The 23,828-nt window shown below is 42.3% G+C and overlaps 1 protein-coding gene across 6 annotated transcripts in view; it reads left to right on the top strand.

The window, feature by feature from the left end:
• The window catches only part of itprid1 (ITPR interacting domain containing 1), a 130,808-nt gene that overhangs the window by 16,594 nt on the left and 90,386 nt on the right, over positions 1-23,828 (top strand). For all 6 annotated transcript variants that reach the window (XM_052023956.1, XM_052023951.1, XM_052023952.1 and 3 more), the window contains exons 2-3: positions 3,964-4,134; positions 22,820-22,868. In XM_052023956.1, the coding sequence (XP_051879916.1) occupies positions 4,065-4,134; positions 22,820-22,868 (119 nt within the window). In that variant the 5' untranslated portion in view covers positions 3,964-4,064. The remainder of the gene's footprint in view (positions 1-3,963; positions 4,135-22,819; positions 22,869-23,828) is intronic.

Raw genomic sequence — 23,828 nt, 5'->3', positions numbered from 1 at the left:
AATGTAAAACAATATCAGTTGTCTGGGGGTCTGATACTATAGAGGTATTTATAAATGTGCATGTAATAAGGCCACCTGTTCCTCCCTATAATAGTTCAGTTTGGCCTTTAAAGAAACTGAATGGAAGCAGAAGAATGATGGTAGATTATTGTCAGTTGAATAAATATGTCCCTCTGCTAACTGCTGCCATGTCAGATATTGTGACTTTGATTGACAGAATTTCACAAGGAGATAAATGATACTATGCAGTTTTGGACTTGGCAAATGCATTTTTCTCAATCTTACTAGATCAAGCTTCAAAAGATCAATTTGCTTTCATGTTGGAAGGATGTCAGTATAGGCTTCAGAGGTTACCTCAAGGGAAGTTACATCATCCAACTCTGTGTCATAATTAAGCAGAGTGCAACTTTACACCTATTATCTTAGTCGTGCATTCTGTTGTTGCAGAGACATAGTGAGATATAGTAAGTTAAGTTTTACATCATGTAAAATACAAGGACCAAGCAGTAATGTAGTATTTTTGGATATTCAAGGAGGAAATAGAGTAATACCAGAGAAGGTGACAAATAACGTTCAGAATATGGCACAGCCAACATCCAAGGAAGAGGCACAGAAATTTGTAGGATTGCGAGATTACTAGAAGTGACACGCTTCCCACTTAATGCTACCGCTGATATATAAAGTGACAAGGAAGAAAATGTCTTTTGAATGGAGACCTGCGCAACAGGCCTTTGAAGATGCTAAAGGAGTAATTCTGACTGCTTTACCTTTAGCATCAAAGATGCCTAGTCACCCACTGGATCCTCGGGTATCAGTGGAATGTAGATCATGGAATGTAGAGTAGAACAGAACATGGAGTCCATGGTAAAATGAACCTGGGAAATGGGTGACTTTGGGCTTTTGTACATTGTCAGAGCTGGCAACTAGCTATTCCTCTTTTGGAAAAGAGTTACTAGCTTGCTTTTGGGCACTGGTGGAGACAGAAGCTATGGTGGAAGAGGAGCGATTAATACTTTGGCAGCTATTCCAATTATAAATTGGATACAATGTGATAGTACCAGTAATAAGATTTGTCATTCTCAGCAAGGTTCTACAGTGAAATGGAAATGGTACATTGCTGTTAGAGTGGTGAAAGATGGAGGCAGAGTGAACAGACTACATGAAGGTTTGACACGTTTGCCATGTGGAGGCACAGTGAAAGGGGTGCCAGAAGAATTACCCCAATCTCCAGTCTACTGGGGACTGCCATATAGACAAGTAAGTATGGCAGTGCAGAAACATGTTTGTTTTATGGAGGGATCTGCCAAATATGTTGGGAAGAAACATGTTTGGAAAGCTGCAGCTTTTAATTCCTTGTCACAGACTATTCTAACTGATATTAGAAATGATCACTCCATGCTGAATTGATTACTGTGGTGTTGGCACTACGCCAAGCTCTGAAGCAGAACAATATCGTGGCTAGAATATACATGGGTTCCTGGGCTGTGGCAAATGGACAAGGAATATGGATGATCAAATGGAGGAACAGTAACTGGGAGATGCATGGAAAGCCATTATGGTGACAGAATCTTGGGGAAGAGATAGATAAACTGCTAAAAAATTTTGCAAATTGTAGTATATCATGTTGATGCTCACACAAGGAAAGATGATTTAACTCATCAGTAGAACCAATGTGTGGATCAAATTGTGCAAATCTGAGAAATAATGGAGGAAGCAGAACATAAATCTTTTAGGTTTGTGGGCTCATGAAAAATCTGGGCGTTCAGGTGTCAGGGAAATTGTGCAGAAATCAGAAGATTAAGCAACTTCCTCTCCAGAGAAGACCACTATTCCAGATAAAAAGAGGTTTGGTCCTGCTCAGATATGGCAAGTGGATTATGTACAACCCTTACTTTTACAAAGGAGGTATTAATACATAATAAAATAAAATAATTAATAAAAGTCCTCTCCAGGTTACAAACTCCCGACTTATGGACACCCCATACATATGAACAAGTATTTAGGAGACCGATGGGTTGGATTTATCAGCTGCTGTGGGGCTGCAGGCATCTATTACCGGGTGGGAATGGGGCATTTCCGTGAGCCTTCTCTCCCCACCCCCAGACACAATCGAGCCACACAATTTGGGGGCTGGGTCAAATCGAGCAGAGCTGGGAGTGCTGAGCAGACACAATTGCTCACTCACTGAGTCAGTGAGGCCAGCTGGTGGCTGATCTTCCCGTGCCTACTCACTATCCCATCACAGCTGCTTCTGCGATTCTCTCCCACACACTATTTTTGTTCATTTCTGCTCATCCTTCACTTACAGACTATTTGGGCTATGATCAATTCTTGGGAATGCAACCATGTTGTAACCTGGGGACTGCCTGTGTTGACAATGGCTGACACTCTGAGAATTTTAATGACATATCCCACTGTGAAAGCAAATTGACAAAGAACTGTCAAAAGTTTAGACCTTTTGGTGCAATGATAGGTAGGTAGGTATTTCAATCTACCTATTGAAATACAATCTGATAATGGATCAGATTTCACAGGGCAAATAGTACAACATTTGACTATGGACAATGGTGTTCAGTTGACCTTCCATGTTTCACATTACCCTCAAGGCTGTGGATTGATTGAACAGCTAAATAGGTTAATGAAACAACACATAAAAATGTTGATATCATGACATACTCTGAAGGGGTAGTTAGCAGTTTAAAATCAGACTGAGTTTAATCTCAACAACAGACCACTACCAAAAGGGTCACCCTTTCAAAGACTAATGAATACACATAGAATCTCTGAATCACTAGAAGAGTGCAAAGTAGTGACAACCAAAAAACAGATATTTTGTAAAGGGGCAAAGGTGTGGACATATTACCCAGGAAAGAAAAATGGGGTAAATCATTGCCGAAGGAAAAGGGAATACATGTTGGGTGTTACAGGGTTAAACTTCTATGTATTCAGAGTGAAACCTTGAAGAAACAAGACTGAAGAGACAAATCATCAATGATGTTAGCAAGATCTAAGCCAAAATTGTTGTTCAATTTGTTTACCTATCCAGTATTAGGTTTAATCGTACTAAGTATTTGTATTTCTTCTGTAGAATGAGAACATTTTTATTGTAAGTTGCATGCTCTAGAATAGGGGCTACTCATTAAGTATCAAGTGGTGGAATATAGTATGATGTGAAGGCAGTGAGAACTTTCTAATTGGTTTAGAATAGTAATATTGTACATTCAAGATATTTTATCAAAATTTTGTGACATGTGCAACTTACATTGTTAATCATTATCACACCAGTGTCTGTTTTAAAGTATCCAGAATGCAATAAATAGCTTGATTAAAGCTGATTGCAATAATATGTCATGTGACAGGATGTACTTGTCATGCAACAAGAAGTTGCCTGATCATGTGTATAAAGGTAGATTTTTCCATTGATGGAGAGATCTTCTTTGGACTGGAGTTGTGTGTGGTGCCAAGGATCATAAACTTGATGTACATTTGATGTAGTCATGGCTTCACAACAGCATAGAGTATTGTTTTGTTTTCTCTTGAGAGTTGTTTGTTTCCTGGATTGATCGAGCATACCTTGCTTTCAAGCTGTAGTCATGGCAGAGTTGTAAGAAAGGCTGTTGAAGACTCTTGCATTTGCTGTTGCAAACAGCAGAAGGGAATATGAGAACTAGGTTTACTTGAATAGGGTAAACTGTTTGTTCTTGTGTAATGATGTAATGAAACAATTTTCTTGAATATAGCAATTGTACTAGACCTATGTTTTGCAACTGATGGGAAAAACTTGCAGAGTGGGTTATTGTTAACTGATTCTATGGAGATATTGCTCCTTCCATAAAATACAAATATGGGTAAACATCATTGACATGGTTGATGTGATCAGAAAGTTGCTCTGAAACTAGATTTGATCCTTTTTTGATAGGAATAGCTCAAAAGAAAATACATCATTTATATTATGCTTTGCAGCTGGTGTAATCAAAGATCTTCATATTACTGGAAGATTGCAAGCTATCACCAACCTAGACAACCCTAAAGCAGCAAATTGAAAACTGATGAGAAAGTGAAAGATGGTAATGGATAGAAATGCATCAGGAGAAGCAGAGAAACATCTCCTTCTCACTCATCATCCAAAAGATGGTAAGAGTTGTATTATGGAGTAACAATGAAGGCAAATAATGAAGAAATGAATACATATTGCTAACAAGACACCAATAAGAGCATATTAATGACCTACACCACTAATAATTTGGAAATCAGCTAAGCTACAGCTATGAGGAAGTGTCACTCCTGCAAGATTTGGTACATTGTTCTGGAATTAATGTAGAATTGCAAGCTTACTCATGCAAAATGAATTATCAAAAGAGTGTAGTGTTTAGATGAGGATTTGTGTAACTGTAGAAAAGAACTGTCATTTCACCAATTTTCCATGAGTTTGCAATTCATTTGTTCAGTCCTAAAAATGTTCAAAGTATCAAGTTAAAGATATTTCATGGTCTCTTTTCCACTCACCAATCTTCCAAAAGCAAGTTTAAATAAATACAGGGACATTTAACAGATCACAAACATATTCTTTCTTTTTTCCTTTGCTTCCAAATAATTTTCACCACTCTCAAAGGAACTGGTACATTTCAGGATAAATGGGCATTACTCAACTTGTTCCAATGGCAGTTGGAGCAGTTTGAGTTTTAATCCTATCTTGAATCACAAACACCTTGATGTTTACCAATATAAGATTTCCAAGCAGAAGGATAGACTTCTGGCTGGAATCCCCAAGTCTGATGTGCATGACTTTTATTAAAAAGGATTCTTGCCTAGAACCAAGACTTTGTACTGCTGAGGTTGAAATGGGAAGTGGGTACATAATGGTTAGCAGAGTTGAATGGTTGCTCCTTCCATACCATTACATTAGATGTGGTCAAGTGCTCTGTCTGCTATAGTAGAGAGGAAGCCAAGATAAGGAAGAAGGAAAACATTTCAGGGGAACCGACGTGGAATGTCACATCATTGGAGCAAATGTGACAGAGACAGAGGAACTGAGAGTCATAGTGTTGTATGGTATAGAAATAGGCCTTTCAGACCACCACGTGAATGCTGACAATCATGCCTGTCTATACTAATCCCATGTGTACATGAATTCCATATCCCTCTTTGCCTTGCTCATTCAAGTATCTGTCCAGATGCCTTTTTAGATATTGTAACCATTCCTGCCTCTATCACTTCCTCTGGCAGCTCATTCCAGATAGCAACTACACCTTATGTGAAAAATTTATCCTTCAGATCCCCTGGAAACCTCCTCCCTCTTGCCTTAAACATTTGCCCTCTAGTTTTAGACACCCCTACCATGGGAAACAGACACTAGCTACCTAGTCTATCTCATAAATTTGTATACCTCTAGCCAGACACCTTTCAGCCTCCTTTGATCTGGGGAAAGCAAACCCAATTTATCCAATACCTCCTTATAACTTGAGCCCTATAATCCAGGCAGCATTCTTAGAACATAGAACAGTACAGCACAGGAACAGGCCCTTTAACCCATGATGTTGTGCCGAACTAATTAAACTAATAATTAAATACCTAACTAAACTAATCCCTTCTGTCTACACAATGTCCACATCCCTCCATTCTTTGCACATTCATGTGTCTATCTAAGAGCTTCTTAAACATCTCCATTGTCTTTGCCTCCATAATCACCCCTGGCAGTGCTGTGTTTAATAAAAAGCTTGCCTCGCACATCTCCTTTGAATTGGGAAAAAGATACCGGCTGTCTATTCTATCTATGTTTCTCATAATCTTATAAACTTCTATCAGATCTCCCCTCTGCTGGTCTAAAGAAAACAACACAAGTTTGTCCAGCCTATCCTTGTAGCACATGCCCTCTAATCCAGGCAGCATCCTGGTAAACCTCTTCTGCACCCTCTCCAAAGCCTCCACATCCGTCCTATAACGGGGTGACCAGAAATGAATGCAATACTCCAGTTGCAGCCTACTTAGAGATTTATAAAGCTGCAACATAATTTCATGACTCTTGAAAGATTCTTGTGAATCTTTTTTGCACCTTCTCTAACTTAAGCACGTCTTTCTCACAGTACCAATGCAATCCTCAGAAAAAGAATTGGAGGAGTGGGACAAAGACTGTTCCATGTATCCCACTGAAAGATAAGTGTAGATTGGGGCCCATGCAAGTGCCAATAGCCACACCTTTGAACTAGAGAAAATGAATGATCAGCATTGAAGGGGAACTTGTTTAATGTAGGACAAGTTCAGCCAGGCAAATGGCTGTTGGTAGTGAAGAACTGGTTAGGCCTTTGTTGATACCAAACAGCCAACAAATGCAAAACAGAGATAAATAATTTTTAAAAATGGGGTTAATATGAAATAATCAGAATTAATTGTAAGTGCACAGTGTTGTGTGCCCAAAAGCAGTCAAAAATGCTTGTAGCTGTGACGTTTGTGTCCTCTGCCATTTTGACAGTTTCCAATTCCTTGATCCTAACTAGTTCATCTTCAACTTGGATGCACAGTCCACAGTCAGTTCTAGTCTAGGGTGCCTTGGTGCAGAGTGAGGATTAGAAACTGGAGATAGGCCTCATTTGCATAAGCAAATATTCTAAAGACTATTTCAAACCTGTGTAAAGGACATTGTTGTTTTTCTCTACTTATTATAATGGATGGAATTTTTCCAGTTATGCACATTCTTTCTGCTATTTTGGATGTGTAGAAGATGGAACAAATGATGCCCCTTTGTTCTGTTAGCTAGCAGTGGTGAACGTCAGTCACATTTGATACAATATATTTTTTTCTGAAGGCTTTTTGCCTTTTGGCTTTAGCCTTGTGTACAAACCACTTCATGGATCCAGCTTCTGATTCGTCTTTTTAGACCTTTTCACCTAATTAACTTGTTCCTACACAGTTTCTATTCCAAATGTTCCCAGAAAAATGTTAAGAACATATTAGAATTATATAATGAAATATTATGGAACTAAATTAACATGTGTTTATAGGATGAAAAGTAATATATCATGGTTACAGTCAAAGCGATAGCAAAGTAATAATGCAATATATGAAAATCGGGAAAAAGTATGTATTTTGGGCAGCTCATTTATTTGCTAATTTTGCATTATCATTCAAAGGCAAAATTACTGTATGAAATTTAATGAAAAACAATATTAGAGCTGTTATGGTGAAGTTCATTATACAAAGGATGATGAATATGATGTATTAATGATATTCCTGAAGTCTTGATAAATTCTACTTACAAAATCTGTTGACGGACAGAACAGCTTTGAAGAAGGTGTTTATTCTAACTCATTGGTTAGACCGCACTTAGAATATTGTGTACAGTTCTGGTCCCCACACAATAGGAAAGATATGGTCGCAATAGAGAAAGTGCCAAAGAGATTCACTGGGATGTTGACAGGAATGGAGGGCTGCATTTATAAAGGAAGATTGGATAAGCTGGGTTTGTTCTCACAGGAATGTAGGAAGCTGATGGTGACCTTTATAGAGGTTTACAAAATTACAAAATAGATAGTCACAATATTTTCCACAGGACAGGGGAGACTAGAACTAAAGACCACAGGTTTAAGGCGAGAGGGGAGAAATTTAAAGGAGATCTGAGGGCTAAGTTCTTCACCCAGAGGGTGGTGAATCTTTGGAATGAGCTGCCAGAGGAGGTGGCGGAGGCAAATACTATTACAACATTTAAAACACATTTGGGCAAGTATTGGATAGGAAAGGAGTGGAGAGATACGGGTCTAATGTGGACAAATGAGATTTGTATAAATAGGCATCACAATTGGCATGGATGAGGTGGGCCTTAAGATACATTCTGTGCTGAACATTTGTGCTTATGACTTCTATGACTTATTTCTATGGCTTATTTAAATTTGTAAATATACAAATACACCATACTGCTTTCCCTCTTTTGGGAAAATGTATAAACACTTTCACAGTTATAAATAGCCAATACAGATTCAAGACACAAGGGGCTGAAGATACTGGAATCTGTACTGGCGATGTATAATGGGTGGGCTACCTGAAATAGTCAAATTCAATGTTCTGCTTATCATCACCAACTTCTTCTGATTCTATCAATCACCTACCCTTCTCTCACCTCTTTGTACTGGGTAGCTGCCCTCTACACTCTCAGTCCTGATGCAGGGTCTCAACCCGAAATGTCGACCATCCCCTTTACCACCACAGAGGCTGCTTGACCTGATAAGTTCCTCTAGCAGTTTGTTTTTTTGCGCCAGTACAGATTTGGTCTATTGGCTGGCTTCCTTGGTTGGTTTGCCTCCTCAATGGTCTATTAGTCATAGAGTCATACAGCACGGAAACAGGACCTTCGGCCCAACTCGTACATACTGACCAAGGTTCCCATTTAAGTTAGTTCCATTTGCCAGCATTTGGCCCAAATCCCTTTAAATCTTCCATATACTGATCACCCTCTGGGCGAAAAATGTGCCCCTCGGGTTCCTATTAAATCTGTCCCCTCACCTTAAACCTATGTCCTCTAGTTCTCAATTCCCTGTTTCACCCTATCTATGCCCCTCATGATTTTATACACCTCCATAAGATCACTTCTCAGTCACCTATGCTCCAATGAAAGAAGTCCCAACCCTCTCAACCTCTCTTTATAACTCAGTCCCTCGAGTCCCGGCAACATCCTCGTAAATCTCCTCTGCACTCTTTGTAGCTTAATGGCATCTTTCTTATAGCAGGGTGAGTAAAACTAACACAATATTCCAAATGCAGTCTGACCAACAACTTATAAAGCCTTAGCAATGTATTCTTGCTTTTATACTCCAGTCCTCTCGAAATGAATGCTAACATTGCATTTGCCTTCTTTACTACTGACTCAACTTGCAAGTTAACCTTGAGGGAATCCTGAACTAGGACTCCCAAGTCCCTTTGCACCCCTGACTTCTGAATTTTCTCCCCATTTAAAAAATAGTCTACACCTTTATTCTTCCTACCAAGGTGCATAACCCCACACTTCCCTACACTATTCCATCTGCTACTTCTTTGCCCACTCTCCCAACCTGTCCATGTCCTTCTGCAGACTCCTTGCCCCCACAACACTACCTGCCCCTCCACCTATCTTGGTATCGTCTGCAAGCTTGGCCACACCGCCATCAGTTCCTTCATCCAGATCATTAATGCATAAAGTGAAAAGTTGCAGTTCCACTGACCCTTGTGGAACTCCACTAGTCACCGGCAGCCATCCTGAAAAGGACCCCATTGTCCCCACTCTCCGACTTCTGCCAGTCAGCCAATCTTCTCTCCATACTAGTACCTTGCCTCTAACATCACTGGCTCTTATTTTGTTCAGCAGCCTTGTGTGTGCACCTTGTCAAAGGCTTTCTGAAAATTTAAGTAAATAACATCTACTAACTCTCCTTTGTCTAACATGCTTCTTACCTCCTCAAAGAATTCTAACAGATTTGTCATGCAAGGTCTCCCCTGACGAAGTCAGGCACCATGCTGACAGTGCTATTTTATCATATACTTTCAAGGACTCTGAAATTTCATCCTTAATAATGGACTTTAAAATCTTCCAACCACTGAGGTCAGGTTAACTGGCCTATAATTTCCTGTCTTTTGCCTCCCCCCTTTTGAAACAGTGGTGTCACATTTGCAATTTTCCAGTCTTCTAGGACCCTCCTTGACTCCAGTGATTCTTGAAAGATCACTGCTAATGTCTCCACAATCTCTTCAGCTACCTCTTTCAGAACTCTGGGGTGTAGTCCATCTGGTCCAGGTGATTTATCCACTTTCAGTACTCTGAAATTTCAGCTTCCCCAGCACCTTCTCATCCGTAATGGCCATTACAGTCACCTTTGCCCCCTGACTGTCTTGAATTTCTGGCATGTTGCTGGTGTCTTCCACTTCGAAGACTGACGCAAAGTACTTATTTATCTCCTCCACCATTTTCCTGTTCCCCATTACTACTTCTCCAGCATCATTTTCAAGTGGTCCAATGTACACTCTTGCCTCTCTCTCACCCTTTATGTATCTGAAAAAAAATTTGCAGTCTTCTTTTATGTTAATGGCTAGTTTACCCTTGTATTCCATCTCCTCCTCCCTTATAGCTTTTTCAGTTGTTCTCTGTTGGCTTTTAAAGGCTTCTCGATCCTCTGGCTTCCCACTAATCTTTGCCATTTTTTATGCCTTCTCTTTTGCTTTGTGAAGTCCCTGACTTCCCTTGTCAGCCATGATTGCCTTGTTTATTTCTAGTCTGTAGGTAGTTCTCCTTTAAACCTGTTTTTTGAGTTCTGCCTAAACCTGTCTGGGTGGAGTAAACCTAGACATGACTCACACAGCAAAACAAACCAGGACTCCTTTTAAAATTCATTAAAACTAAGTAAACACTGCCACTATAACACAAAGCACTACACACAACGTACAATATATCAGAAGGAACTACAAAAAAAATTAAACAATATTAAATGCTGCAAGAAACCATGGGCTGACATAGCCTCAGCTTTAACTCTCAACTGTATTTGCAACCTCATCTCACAATATTTTTCTTTAATCTCTGATTCTAAACACAATTCATCCTGGCAATCACTAAAGGGAATTTGTGCTAATCTATCCAGATAATCAAAGCTAACTGTAGTCTCTTGTAAATTGCTCCCAAACATATAGAAATATATTGTTTCAAAATCACACCGGTGAAAACTGATTGATGCAACTGCCTCCTTCTCAGTAACACCACTTGTGTCCAAATAAACATGCATGTATATGAATTGCTTGATGTAATTAGTCCTTGCCATCAGTTTTCATGGATAATTTGTTTTGTACAGTCCTTGTCCTGAATAACCTGTCTCGAATAACAGTGTAAGATTAACTTTGTTCCTTATAAAATATAGATGACTGAATTCCTCATCATATATGTCCTTACCCATAATAGAACAGTATGCAACGTAGAATGTAAACAAGAGGTTAGCTAATCAGTGATTCATTATGGAGCTAAAGTAAACTTGGAATATTTGCTTCCTCAAAGCTCTTTTAACATATGCACAGATTTCTGTTTCCTGTTGAAAATAGAATGATACAGAAGGTGCAATCACTATGATTGTGTTATACCTTAAGCCTCTCAATAGCCAGTGGGAGAAAGAGGACAGATGTGTCAGCGGATAGGGATAGATATAAAAGCACAGGGTAGTTGTACTGGGTGACTTTAGTTTCCCCAATATTGACCGGGATTCCAATAGTACCAGAGGCTTAGATAAGGGCAGAATTTATTGCATCCAGGAGGATTTTTGACACCGTATGCAGATAGTCCATCCAGGAAGAAGGGGCCTTACTAGACCTTAAATTGGGAAATGAGTCTGGCCAGGTAATTGGATTTTCAGTGGGAGAGCATTTTGGGAACAGTGATTACAGCTCCATGGGTTTTCAGATAGTGATGGATAAAGATAAGACCTTAGAGAAAAGTGCTAAATTGGGAAAAGGCTAAGTGCAATGTCATTAGGCAGTAGCTGGGGAGTGTGGATTGGGAGCAGCTGTTATGAGGTAAGTCCAGATCCAACATGTGGGAGTTGGTTAAAGGCCAGCTGGTCAGAATTCAGAATTCAACATAAAATTGTGAGGAAGAAAGTCAGGGATGGCAAGGTTCAGGAACCTTGGATGATGAGAGATGTCACAAATTTAGTCAAAAAAAGGAAGCATATGTAAGGTTTAGGAAGAAGAAATAGGACAGGGCCTTATGCAAAATAGGAGAGAACAAATAGGGAATCAGGAGGGTTAAAAGTGGCCCTGAAATGTACTTGGTGAGTAAAATTGAAGAGAATCCTGAGGCATTTTATACACTTAAAAGAAGAGGGTATTGGTATTGGTTTATTATTGTTACTTGTACCGAGGTACAGTGAAAAGCTTGTCTTACAAACCGATCGTACAGGTCAATTCATTACACAGTGCAGTTACATTGAGTTGGTACAGAGTGCATTGAAGTAGTACAGGTAAAAACAATAACAGTACAGAGTAAAGTGTCACAGCTACAGAGAAAGTGCAGTGCAATAAGGTGCAAAGTCACAACAAGGTAGATCGTGAGGTCATAGTCCATCTCATTGTATAAGGGAACCATTCAATAGTCTTATCACAGTGGGGTAGAAGCTGTCCTTAAGTCTGGTGGTACGTGCCCTCAGGCTCCTGTATCTTCTACCCGATGGAAGAGGAGAAAAGAGAGAATGTCCCGGGTGGGTGGGGTCTTTGATTATGCTGGCTGCTACACCAAGACAACGAGAGGTAAAGACAGAGTCCAAGGAGGGGAGACCGGTGTCCGTAATGCGCTGGGCTGTGTTCAAAACTCTCTGCAGCTTCTTGTGGTCTTGGGCAGAGCAGTTGCCATACCAAGCCGTGATACATCCAGATAGGATGCCTTCCATGGTGCACTGGTAAAAGTTGGTGAGAGTCAAAGGGGACAAACCAAATTTCTTTAGCCTCCTGAGGAAGTAGAGGTGCTGGTGAGCTTTCTTGGCTGTGGCATCTACCTGACTTGACCAGGACAGGCTGTTGGTGAGGTTCACTCCCAGGAACTTGAAGCTCTCAACCCTCTCAACCTCAGCACCATTGATGTAGACAGGTGCATGTACACCGCCCCCTTTCCTGAAGTCAATGACCAGCTCTTTTGTTGACATCGAGGGAAAGGTTGTTGTCATGAGACCATTCCACTAAGGTCTCTATCTCCTTCCTGTACTCCGACTCATCGCTGTTTGAGATACGGCCTACAATGGAGGTATCATCTGCGAACTTGTAGATGGAGTTAGAGCAGAATCTAGCCACACAGTCATGAGTGTATAGGGAGTAGAGTAGAGGGCTGAGGACGCAGCCTTGTGGGGCACCAGTGTTGAGAATAATCGTGTTGGAGGTATTGCTGCCTATCCTCACTGATTGTGGTCTGTTTGTTAGAAAGTCAAGGATCCAGTTACAGAGGGAGGTGTTGAGTCCTAGGTCTCGGAGTTTGGCGACAAGCTTGCTTGGAATTATTGTATTGAAGGCGGAGCTGTAGTCAATAAACAATAGTCTAACATAGGAGTCTTTACTGTCCAGATGCTCCAAAGCTGAGTGTAGGGCTAGGGAGATGGCATCCGCTATAGACCTGTTTCGCCGATAGGTGAATTACAATGGGTCCAGGTTGTCTGGTAGGCTGGAGTTGATGCATGCCATGACTCAAAGCACTTCATGATGATGGATGTCAGAGCCACTGGTCAGTAGTCATTGAAGCATATTACCTTGCTTTTCTTTGGTACCGGGATGATAGTGGTCTTCTTAAAACAGGAGGGAACCTGAGATTGAGACACAGAGAGGTTGAATATGTCCGCAAATACTTCTGCCAGCTGATCAGCACAAGATCTAGGTAACTAGGGAGAGGGTAGGACCACTCAAGGACAAAGGAAGGAATTTATGCCTGGAAGCAGAGGAAGTGTGCGAGGTACTAAATGAATACTTCGTGTCGGTATTCACCAAGGAGAAGGGCGTGGAGGACAGCGAAATCAGGGAACGGTATGTCAATATTCCAGGGCATGTTGATATCAAAGAGGAGAAGGTGTTGGGGCTCTTTAAAAATATTATGGTAGATAAGTCCCCAGGGCCTGATGGGATCTATCCCAATTTATTGAGAGAGGCAAGAGCGGACATTGCTGGGGCCTTGACAGAGATCTTTGTTTCCTTTTTAGCCACAAGCGAGGTCCCAGAGGATTGGAGAATGGCCAATGTTGTTCCTCTATTTAAGAAGGGCAATAGAGACAAACCAGAACCGGTGAAGATTCTGAGTGAAAGAGCCTTCTTGCATCTGGAAAAGCATAGACTTATTTGGGATAGTCAGCATGGCTATGAACGCGGGAGGTCATGTCTTACAAACCTGACTGGGTTTTTTGAGGAGGTGATGAAAATTATCAATGAGGGTAGGGCAGTGGAAGTTGTCTGCATGGACTTTAGTGAAGATTTTGACAAGGTCCTTCATAGTAAGCTGATCCAGAAGATTAAGGCATATGGGATCCATGGAGATGAATGAATTCAAAATTGGTTTGGCCATAGAAAACAGACGGTAATGGTGGAGAGTTGTTATTCTGACTGGAGATCTGTGACCAGTGGTGTTCTGCAAAGATCAGTGCTGGGACCTCTGTGCTTTGTAATGTATATGATTTGGATAAAAATGTAAGCGGGCTGGTTAGTAAGGTTGCAGTTGACACAAAAATTATTGGACTTGTGAAGAAAGTTGTCAAAGGATTTAGCGGGATATAGACCTGTTGGAAAAGTGGACAGAGAAATGGGAGATGGAGTTTAATCTGGACGAGAGTTACAGTGGAGCACCTGAAGCTTTGGCTTGAGAGGCTTTGGCGAGAGGAGGCGGAGGCTAAGGTAAGTCTTTGATAAGTTTCTTTCTTCCTTTCTGTCTTTCAGTTTTCCTTTAGTCCCAGGCTGGAGTAATTAGAATGGCTCCAGGGCCAGTGGTGTGTTCATCTTGTGGGAGTTCTGGGAGACATCCAGTCTCCCTGATAACTGCATCTGCATGAGGTGCATCCAGCTGCAGCTCCTTACAGACCGTGTTAGGGAAGTGGAGCTGCAGCTGAATGACCTTTGGCTCCTACAGGAAACAGGGAGTTCGTAGATAAGAGCCACAGGGAGGCAGTCACTCCTAAGCTGCAGGAGGCAGGTAGATGGGTGACTGTCAAGAGAAGGAAGGGGAATAGGCAGGTAGTGCAGAGTACTCCTGTGGCCATTCCCCTGAATAACAGGTATACTGCTTTGGATACTATTGGGGGGGACGAGCTACCAGGGGAAAGCCACAGTGACCAGGTCTCTGGCACTGGCGCAGAAGGGCAGGGGAGAGAAGAGGAGAGTGATAGTGATGGGGGATTCAATAGTAAGGCAGGCAGACAGGAGATTCCGTGGGTGTGAAAGAGCCTTCCGGATGGTATGTTGCCTCCCAGGTGCCAGGGTCAGGGATGTCTCAGATCGGGTCCACAGCATTCCGAAGGGGTAGGGTGAACAGCCAGGAGTCGTGGTATGTATTGGTACCAATGATATAGGTAGGAAAGGAGATGAGGTCCTGAAGAGGGAATTTAGGGAGCTAGGTAGGAAACTGAAAAGCAGGACTCAAGGGTAGTAATCTCTGGATTGCTGCCTGTGCCATGTGCCAGTGAGGATAAGAACAGGTTGATTTGGCAGATGAATGCATGACTGAGGAGTTGATGCAGGGGGCAGTGTTTCAGATTTGTGGATCATTGAGAACTCTTCTGGGGAAGGTATGATCTGTACAAAAGGGATGGGTTACATCTGAACTGGAGGGGGACCAATATTCTTGCGGACAGGTTTGCTAGAACTGTTGGGGAGGGTTTAAACTAGTTTGCCATGAGGATGGGAAGCAAAGTGATAGGTCAGTGGTTGGTGCATTCAGTGTACAAGTAGAGTGTAGAGAGACTGTGACGAAGGATAGGCAGTTGAAAGGGCAAAATTGCAGTCGGTTGGATGGGCTGAAGTGTGTCTAATGTGAGAAGTCTAGGGAACAAGGGTGATGAACTTAGAGCATGGGTAAGTACATGGAACTATGACGTGGTGGCCATTGCAGAGACTTGGCTATCGCAAGGGCAGGAATGGCTGCTGGATATTCCGGGGTTTAGATGTTTCAAAGGGAAAGGGACAGAGGGAAAAGAGGTGGGAGAGTGGCTTTTCTGATCAAGGGTGCAGAGGAGATTTACAAGGATGCTGCCTGGATTGTGGAGCATGCCTTATGAAAGCAGGTTGAGGGAACTCGGCCTTTTTTCCTTGGAGCGACGGAGGATGAGGGGACCTGATAGAGGTATATAAGATGATGAGAGGCATTGATCGGGTAGATAGTCAGAGGCTTTTCCCCAGGGCCGAAATAGTTGCCACAAGAGGACATAGGTTTAAGGTGCTTGGGAGTAGGTGTAGAGGAGATGTCAGGGGTAATTTTTTTACTCAGAGAGTGGTGAGTGCGTGGAATGGGCTGCCGGCAACGGTGGTGGAGGCGGATATGATAGGGTCTTTTAAGAAACTTTTGGATAGGTACATGGAGCTGAGAAAAATAGAGGGTTATGGGTAAGCCTAGTAATTTCTAAGGTAGGGACATGTTCGGCACAGCTTTGTGGGCCGAAGGGCCTGAATTTTGCTATAGGTTTTCTATGTTTCTATGACAGTGCCACAGCTGTAAGAAAGGGAGGGCACCCTGGAGGGATCGTCTACTGAGTCCAGGTGGGTGGAAGCCAGAAACAAGAAGGAAGTGATCACTCTATTGGGAGTAATTCTATAGACCCCTCAATAGCTGCAGAACTGAGGAGCAGATCAGGAGGAAAATTTTGGAAAGGTGTAAAAACAACAAGGTTGTTGTCATGGGTGATTTCAACTTTCCTAATATTGATTAGCACCTCCTTATTGTAAAGGGGATAGATGGGGCAGAGTTTGTTTGGAGTGTGGAGGAAGGATTCCTGACACAGTATGTGGACAGGCCTACTAGGGGAGAGGCCATACTGGACCTGGTACTAGGCAATGAGCCTGATCAAGTTTCAGAACTCTCAGTGGGAGAGCATTTTGGAGACGGTGACTGTAACTCCTTGACCTTTACCACAGCCTTGGAGAGGGATAGATGATATGGGAAAGTATTTAATTGGGGGAGGGGGGATTATAATGCTATTAGGCAGGAACTTGGGAGTGTAAATTCAGACCAGATGTTTTTGGGGAAGTGCACAAAGGAAATGTGGAGGCTGTGTCAGGAGTACTTGCATGGGGTCCTGAACATGTTTGTTCCATTGAGGCAGGATAAGGATGGTAGAGTGAAGGAACTGTGGTTGACAAGAGACATAGAACATCTTGTCAAGAGGAAGAAAGAAGCTTACCTAAGGTTTAGAAAGCAAGGGTCAGACAGGGTCTGGAGAGTTACAAGGTAACTGGGAGGGAGCTTAAAAATGGACTTAGGAGACCTAGAAGGAGGCATGAGAAGACCTTGGCGAGTAGGATCAAGGAAAACCCCAAGGCGTTCTACACGTATATGAAGAACAGGAGGATGACAAGAGTGAGTGTAGGACCAATCAGGGGCAAAAGAGGAAACATGGGCCTGGAGTTGGAAGAGGTAGGGGAGGTCCTTAATGAATACTCTGCTTCAGTATTCACCAGAGAGAGAGACCTTAACGTTTGTGAGGATGGTGTACAATGGCTGATACGCCAGGGCATGTCGACCTGAGGAAAGAGGATGTGGTGGAACTTTTGAAAAACATTAGGATAGATAAGTCACTGGGGCTGGACGGGATATATCCAAGGTTACTTTGGGAAGCGATGGAAGAGATTGCTGCACCTTTGGTGATGATCTTTGCGTCCTCACTGGCCACGTGAGCAGTGCCAGATGTTTGGAGTGTGGCAAATGTTGTTTGTTTGTTCAAGAAAGGGAGTAGGGATAACCCTGGGAATTACAGACCAGTGAGTCTTACTTCAGTGGTGGGCAAATTACTGGAGAAGATTCTTATAGAGAGGATTTATGGGCATTTGTAGATGCATAGGCTGATTAGGGACAATCAGCATGGCTTTATGAGGGGCAGGTCATGCCTCACGAGCCTGATTAATTTCTTTGAGGATGTGACAAAGCACATTGTTGAAGGTGGAGCAGTGGATGTGATGTACATGGATTTTAGTAAGGCATTTGATAAGGTTCCTCATGGAAGGTTCATTCAGAAAGTCAGGAGCCATGGGATCCAGAGAACTTGGCTGTATGGATTCAGAACTGGCTCGCCCATAGAAGACAGAGGGTGGTTTTAGACAGAGTGTATTCTGCCTGGAGGTTGGTGACCAGTGGTGTTCCTCAGGGATCTGTGTTGGGACTCCTACTCTTTGTGATCATTTATAAACAACTTGGATGAGGATGTGGAAGGGTGGGTTAGTAAGTTTGTGGATGACATGAAGGTTGGTGTTGTTGTGGATAATGTAGAAGGTTGCTGTAGGTTACATCAGGACATTGATAGGATGCAAAGCTGGGCTGAGAAGTGGCAGATGGATTTCCACCCAGAAAAGTGTGAAGTGATACACATTGGAAGATTGAATTTGAAGGCAGAATACGAGTTTAATGGCAGGATTATTAGCAGTGTGGAAGAACAGAGGGATCTTGGGGAATACCCATAGATCCCTCAAGGTTGTTGCGCATGTTGATAGGGTTATTAAGAAGGCGCATGATGTGTTGGCCTTCATTAGTCGGAGTATTGAGTTCAAGAACCATGAGGTAATGTTGCAGCTCTATAAAACTCTGGTTGGACCACACTTGGAGTACTGTGTTCAGTTCTGGTCACCTCGTTATAGGAAGGATGTGGAAGCTTGAGAGAGGGTGTAGAGGAGATTTACCAGGATGCTGTCTGGATTGGAGAACATGTCTTATGAGGATAGGCTGAGCGAGCTAGGGCTTTTCTTTTTGGAGCGAAGGAGGATGAGAAGTGACTTGATTAGAGGTGCATAAGATGATAAGAGACATAGATCGAGTGGACAGTCAGAGACTTTTTCCCAGGGTGAAAATGGCTAACACAAGGGGCCATAATTTTAAGGTGATTGGAGGAAGGTATAAGGGGAATGTCAGAGGTAAGTTTTTTAAATAGAGTGGTGGGTGTGTGGAACGCACTACCAGGAAAGGTTGTGGAGGCAGATACATTAGGGATGTTTTAGAGACTCTTAGATAGCCACATAAATAATAGAAAAATGTAGGACTATGTGGGGGGGGGGGGAAGGGTTAGATAGATCTTAGAGCAGGATAAAATGTCGGCACAACATCGTGGGTCGAAGGGCCTGTACTGTGCTGTCATGTTCTGTGTTCTATGTTTAAGTGTGAAGTGTTGAAGTTTGGGAGGCCACATGTAAGAGGAAAGTATGCAGTAAATAGCAGGACCCTGAACAGCGCTGATGTCCAGGTGGATCTTGAGGTGCAGGTCCATAATTCCCTGAAAGTGGCAACACAACTAGTTAGGGTGGTAAAGAAAGCATCTGGCATGCTTGCCTTCATTGATCGGAGTGTTAAGTATAAAAGTTGGGAAGTCATGTTGCAATTTAGTTAGGCAGCCACATTTGGTATTGTGCGCAGTTCTGGTCACTGCATTACAGGAAGGAATGAAGGCTTTGGAGAGAGTGCAGAACAGGTTCACCAGTATGTTGCCTGGATTAGTAGTAAGGAGAGGTTGAACAAACATGGATTTTTTCTCTGGAGCATTGGAGACTGAGGGGCAACCTGATAGAAGTATATAAAATTATGAGAGGCATAGATAGGGTAGTCAGAATCTTTTTCCCAGGGTGGAAATGTCAAATGTTTGAGGGAATAGCTTTAAGGTGAGAGAGGGAAAATTTAAAGGAGACTCATGAGGCAAGTTTTTTTATGCAGAGAGTGGTCGGTGCCTGAAATGCGCTGCCAGAGGAGGTAGTGGAGGCAGATATGATGTAATGTTTGAGGCATTTAGGTGGGACATGAAAAGGCAGGGAATGGAGGGATATGGACCTTGTGCAGGCAGATGGGATTAGTTAGGTTGGCATGGTCAGCATAGACATCACAGAACAGAGAACATAGAGCAGCATAACACACGAACAGGCCCTTCGGTCCATGATGTCTGCACCTATGATGCCAAATTAAACTAAATAAAGTTAAATTCAGGAAAGAGAATGGTCAGATCCTGAAACATATTGACATTACTAAAGAGGAAGCTTTTATGATTTTGAAGCTCAGAGAAGTGGATAAGTTGCTGAGGTCTTACCAAGTGTGCTGTGGGAAGCAAGGGAAGGAATTGCAGGACCCTGGCAAATTCTTGTTAGCCATGTGTGATATACCAGAAGATGGAGGGTGATTAACATTGTACCTTAATTTAAGAAGGGCTGCAAGGACAAGACAGTGAATTACAGGCCAGTGAGCCTAACATCAATGGTGGAAATGAGAGACAGGATCTATCTGCATTTACAAAGGCAAGGACTGATTAGGGATAATCAGCATGGGAAATCATGTCTCACAAATTTGAGAATGTACAAGGGTGGTTAGTAATTGCGTGGATGAAACCAAAATAGATGGTATTGTAGATAGTGAAGAAAGTTATCAAAAATTACGGGAGGACCCTGATCAGCTGGGTAAGGGGGCCAAGGATTGGCAAATGGATTTAAATTCAGGTAAGTGCAAGATGTTGCATTTTGGGAAGTCAAACCAGTGTAGGACTTGTACAGTGAGTGGTAGTGTTGTAGAACAGAGGGAACGAAGAGTACAGGTACATAGTTCCCCGAAAATGATGTCACAGGTAGACAGGGTGGTGAAGAAGGCATTTGGCACACTGGCCTTCATTGTTAAGGACACTTGGAGTGCACCTGGAGGCCGCATTTGGTACATTGTGTATAGTTTTGGTCATCCTGTTATAAAGAAGATCTCATTAAGATGGAAAGAGAACAAAGACGATTTACAAGAATGTTGCCAGGATTCAAGGGATTGATTTAGAGGCAGAGGTTGAGCAGGCAAAGACTTTATTCCTTGGAATGTAGGAGACTGAAGGGTGACCTTACAGAGGTGTATAAAATCACAAGGGATATAGATAGGATGAACGCACACACCCTTTTTTGGAGGGAAAGAGAATTAAAAACTAGAGGGCATACACTTAAGGTGAGAGGGGCCTAACAGGCAATTACTTCGCACAGAGGATGGTGCGTATATGGAATGAGCTGCCAGAGAAAGTAGTTGAGGCAGGTACAATAACAATATTTACATGAAACTTGAAAGGTACATGGATAGGAACAATTTAGAGGGATATGGGGGCAAATGAGACTAGCTTGGTGGGCACCTTGGTCGGCATGGATTAGTTGGGCCAAAGGGCCTGTTTCTGTACTATATTACTCTATGGCACTAAATTTGATTGAGTTTTTTTGAAGAGTTGACAGAAGGTTAGTGAAGTCAGGGTGGTATAATTTGTCTACATGAACTTGAGCAAGGCCTTTGACAAGGTCCCGCAGAGTAGGCTGGTCCAGAAGGTTAGATCACATGGGATCCAGGGTGAGCCAGCCAATTGGATACAAAATTGGCTTGGTGGTAGGAATCAGAGGGTGGTAATGGAGGGTTGTTTTTCAGATTGGAGTCCAGTGACCTATGGTGTGCTGCAGGGATCTGTGTTGGGTCTACTGTTGTTCGTCATGTGTATTAATGATTTGGATGAGAATATAGTTGGCATGGTTAGTAAATTTGCAGATGACACCAAAATTGGCTGTATAGTGGACTGTGATGAAGGTTGTCCAACACTACAACAGGATCTAGATCAACTGGGAAGGTGGGCAAAGGAATGGCAGATGGAATTTAACTTGGACAAGTGCAAAGTGATGCATTTTGGGAAGTTAAACCAGGGCAGGACATGCACAGTGAATAACGGGGTTCTGGGAGGGTTGCACAACAGAAAGACCAAAGAGTACAAGTACATAGTTCATTGAAAGCAGCAACACAGTTAGACTGGGTGGTGAAGGCAATATGGCATGCTTTCCTTCATCAGTCGGGGCATTGAGTACAAGAGTTGGGACATCATGTTACAGTTGTACAGCATGTTGGTGAGCCCACACTTGGTGTGTTGTGTGTTGTTCTGGTTCCCATGCCAGAGAAAGGCGGTGATTAAGCTAGAGAGGGTGCAGAAAAGATTCACAAGGTTGTTGCTGCAATTGGAAGGTTTGAGTTATAAGGTGACACTAGATAGGCTGAGTCTGTTGTCCCTGGAATGAAGGAGGCTGAGGGCTGATCTTATAGAGGATTATTACATCATGACGGGCATAGAAAGGGTAGACAGTCTTTTTCTAGAGTAGGGGAGTCTAACGCTAGAGGGCATAGATTTAAGGTGAAAGTGGAAAGATTTAAAGGGGTCCTGAGGAGCAACCTTCTCACAGAGGGTGGTGGGTATATGGAACGAGCTGCCAGAGGAAGTGATAGAGGTGGGTACAAATTACAATGTTTAAACAGGTAGATAGATACGAAAGGTTTAGAGAGATGTGGGTCATACACAGACCAATGGGACTAGCTCAGATGGGTACCCTGGTCGGCGAGGATGAGTTAGGCGGAAAGGCCTGTTTCCATGCTGCATACCTGTATGACTCTGACTGTACAGTACCTACATGTCTGATCTTAGTCTACTTTTAGTGTGCGTCCACAACCTTCTATGTGTTTTCAATGCCATCTCCTAGCTCAAGAATACAATTGATCTCGATAGCATTCCATTCTCTCTAGGGTGGCACAGTGGTGAAACAATTAGACCTGCTGCCTCGTAGCCCCATTAAGTGGGCTTCAGTGCTGACCTCCGATGCTGAATGTGTGAAGCTTGCATGTTCTCCCTATAGTTGTGTGGGTTTCCTCTGGGTGCTCCATTTCCTTCACACATCCTAAAGATATGCAGGGTAATTAGTCACTGTAAGTTGCTCCCAGTATGTGGGATAGTTGATGGGAACTTGAGGAGAATAAAATGGTATTGGTGTAAACGGGTGCTCGATGATCAGCATAGACTTAGTGAGCCAAAAAGCCTGTTTCCCTGCTGTATGATTCTGTGACTCCAGGTAAGATGTCATTATTTCACAAGCTTTATTCTCTTCCACTTGGACAATCTTTTATTTTAAAACTTGGTTGTTGTATTTTTAAGAATGGCTGCTGTTACCTCACAGTCAAATACAGTTGGCTGGAGTTCTCCTTGTCCTCCTTTGCAAATAAATTGGGGTGGGGTGATGCTGGAGAAAACTCTCAGATTATTTTAGATGTAGTGGAGTGTTGTTATCGAAGACTGGATGAGGTAAGGAGCATTGAATGGTATTCTTAATCTGTCCCTATCCTGTGCTCCCAAAGGAGACTACAAGCAACAGAGTATTCAACATTGGCTCAACACTAACTGCACGTGAGTGATTATTTCCTGCCTCTTAAACCTATGAGACTTTATGCAAGAATACCCAGTGAGAACCATCTTCTGCTTGTTCTTTCCAAACTTTGTCCTGGTGACAATGGGCAAGTTAGAGTCCTCAGTGTGTGTAATCATTGAGATGGATCACACTTCATGATGGGTGGCAGTTCCAAATGGACCCACTGTCGTCTGCTGTTTAATGTGGTTTTGGCTTCCTGTGTAGCATGGAAGTATGGAAAATGCTGAAGATCAGGTTCTGGTCTATCTCATACTTGCTGGGCCACTGGGATTAGATTAGTTTAGAGATAAGTGGATTGTTTTCTCTTTATTTTAATTAATTTACATCAGTTACATACGCTATTCAATAAATGCATTTTGTTCACAGTTTTTCTTTCTGAATGTGCTTCAACTCTTTTTCAATTACTCTAATTATCAGAAACATTCAGAAGTGGTTAAACGGTCTTTGATAGGAAAGGCCTCTGGCCGTATGATTTACCAAAAGACCATCAGGTGGTCCAGGGCATGGTCTCAGACTCCAGTAACTGAGGCCATCACCACTCACAGACTACTCTACTTTGTGAGGTGGCCTTAACTGCAAGCCCTCGAGATTGGTAGGCTTGGCAAGGGGGCAAAAACAATGGAAGGGTAGGGTTGGGCATAATCTGCTCCATGTTGTTTTCAACCTGTATAATACAGGGTTACAGAATTGAGCATGTAAATTGCTATTTTGTACCCTTCACTTCACTTCCATTGTATTCTTTCCACAGTAAGGCAATACACCCATGAAATATTTATCCATTACCCATATCAATCATCCAATTGATTAATATTGATTAGTTTGATTGACTAATATTTGAACTCTTTTTCATTGCCCAATACAAATAATGTCATGGATGGGAATTCCAACAATGTCATTAATCTGTAATGCGCGTGCACCATATTTGATTCAAGTAGCAC

This window comes from Pristis pectinata, chromosome 9, assembly GCF_009764475.1.
Source record: "Pristis pectinata isolate sPriPec2 chromosome 9, sPriPec2.1.pri, whole genome shotgun sequence".
Taxonomy (NCBI): domain Eukaryota; kingdom Metazoa; phylum Chordata; class Chondrichthyes; order Rhinopristiformes; family Pristidae; genus Pristis; species Pristis pectinata.
The sequence above is the reverse complement of the archived record's forward strand: the minus strand, read 5'-3'. Positions and strand labels throughout refer to the sequence as shown.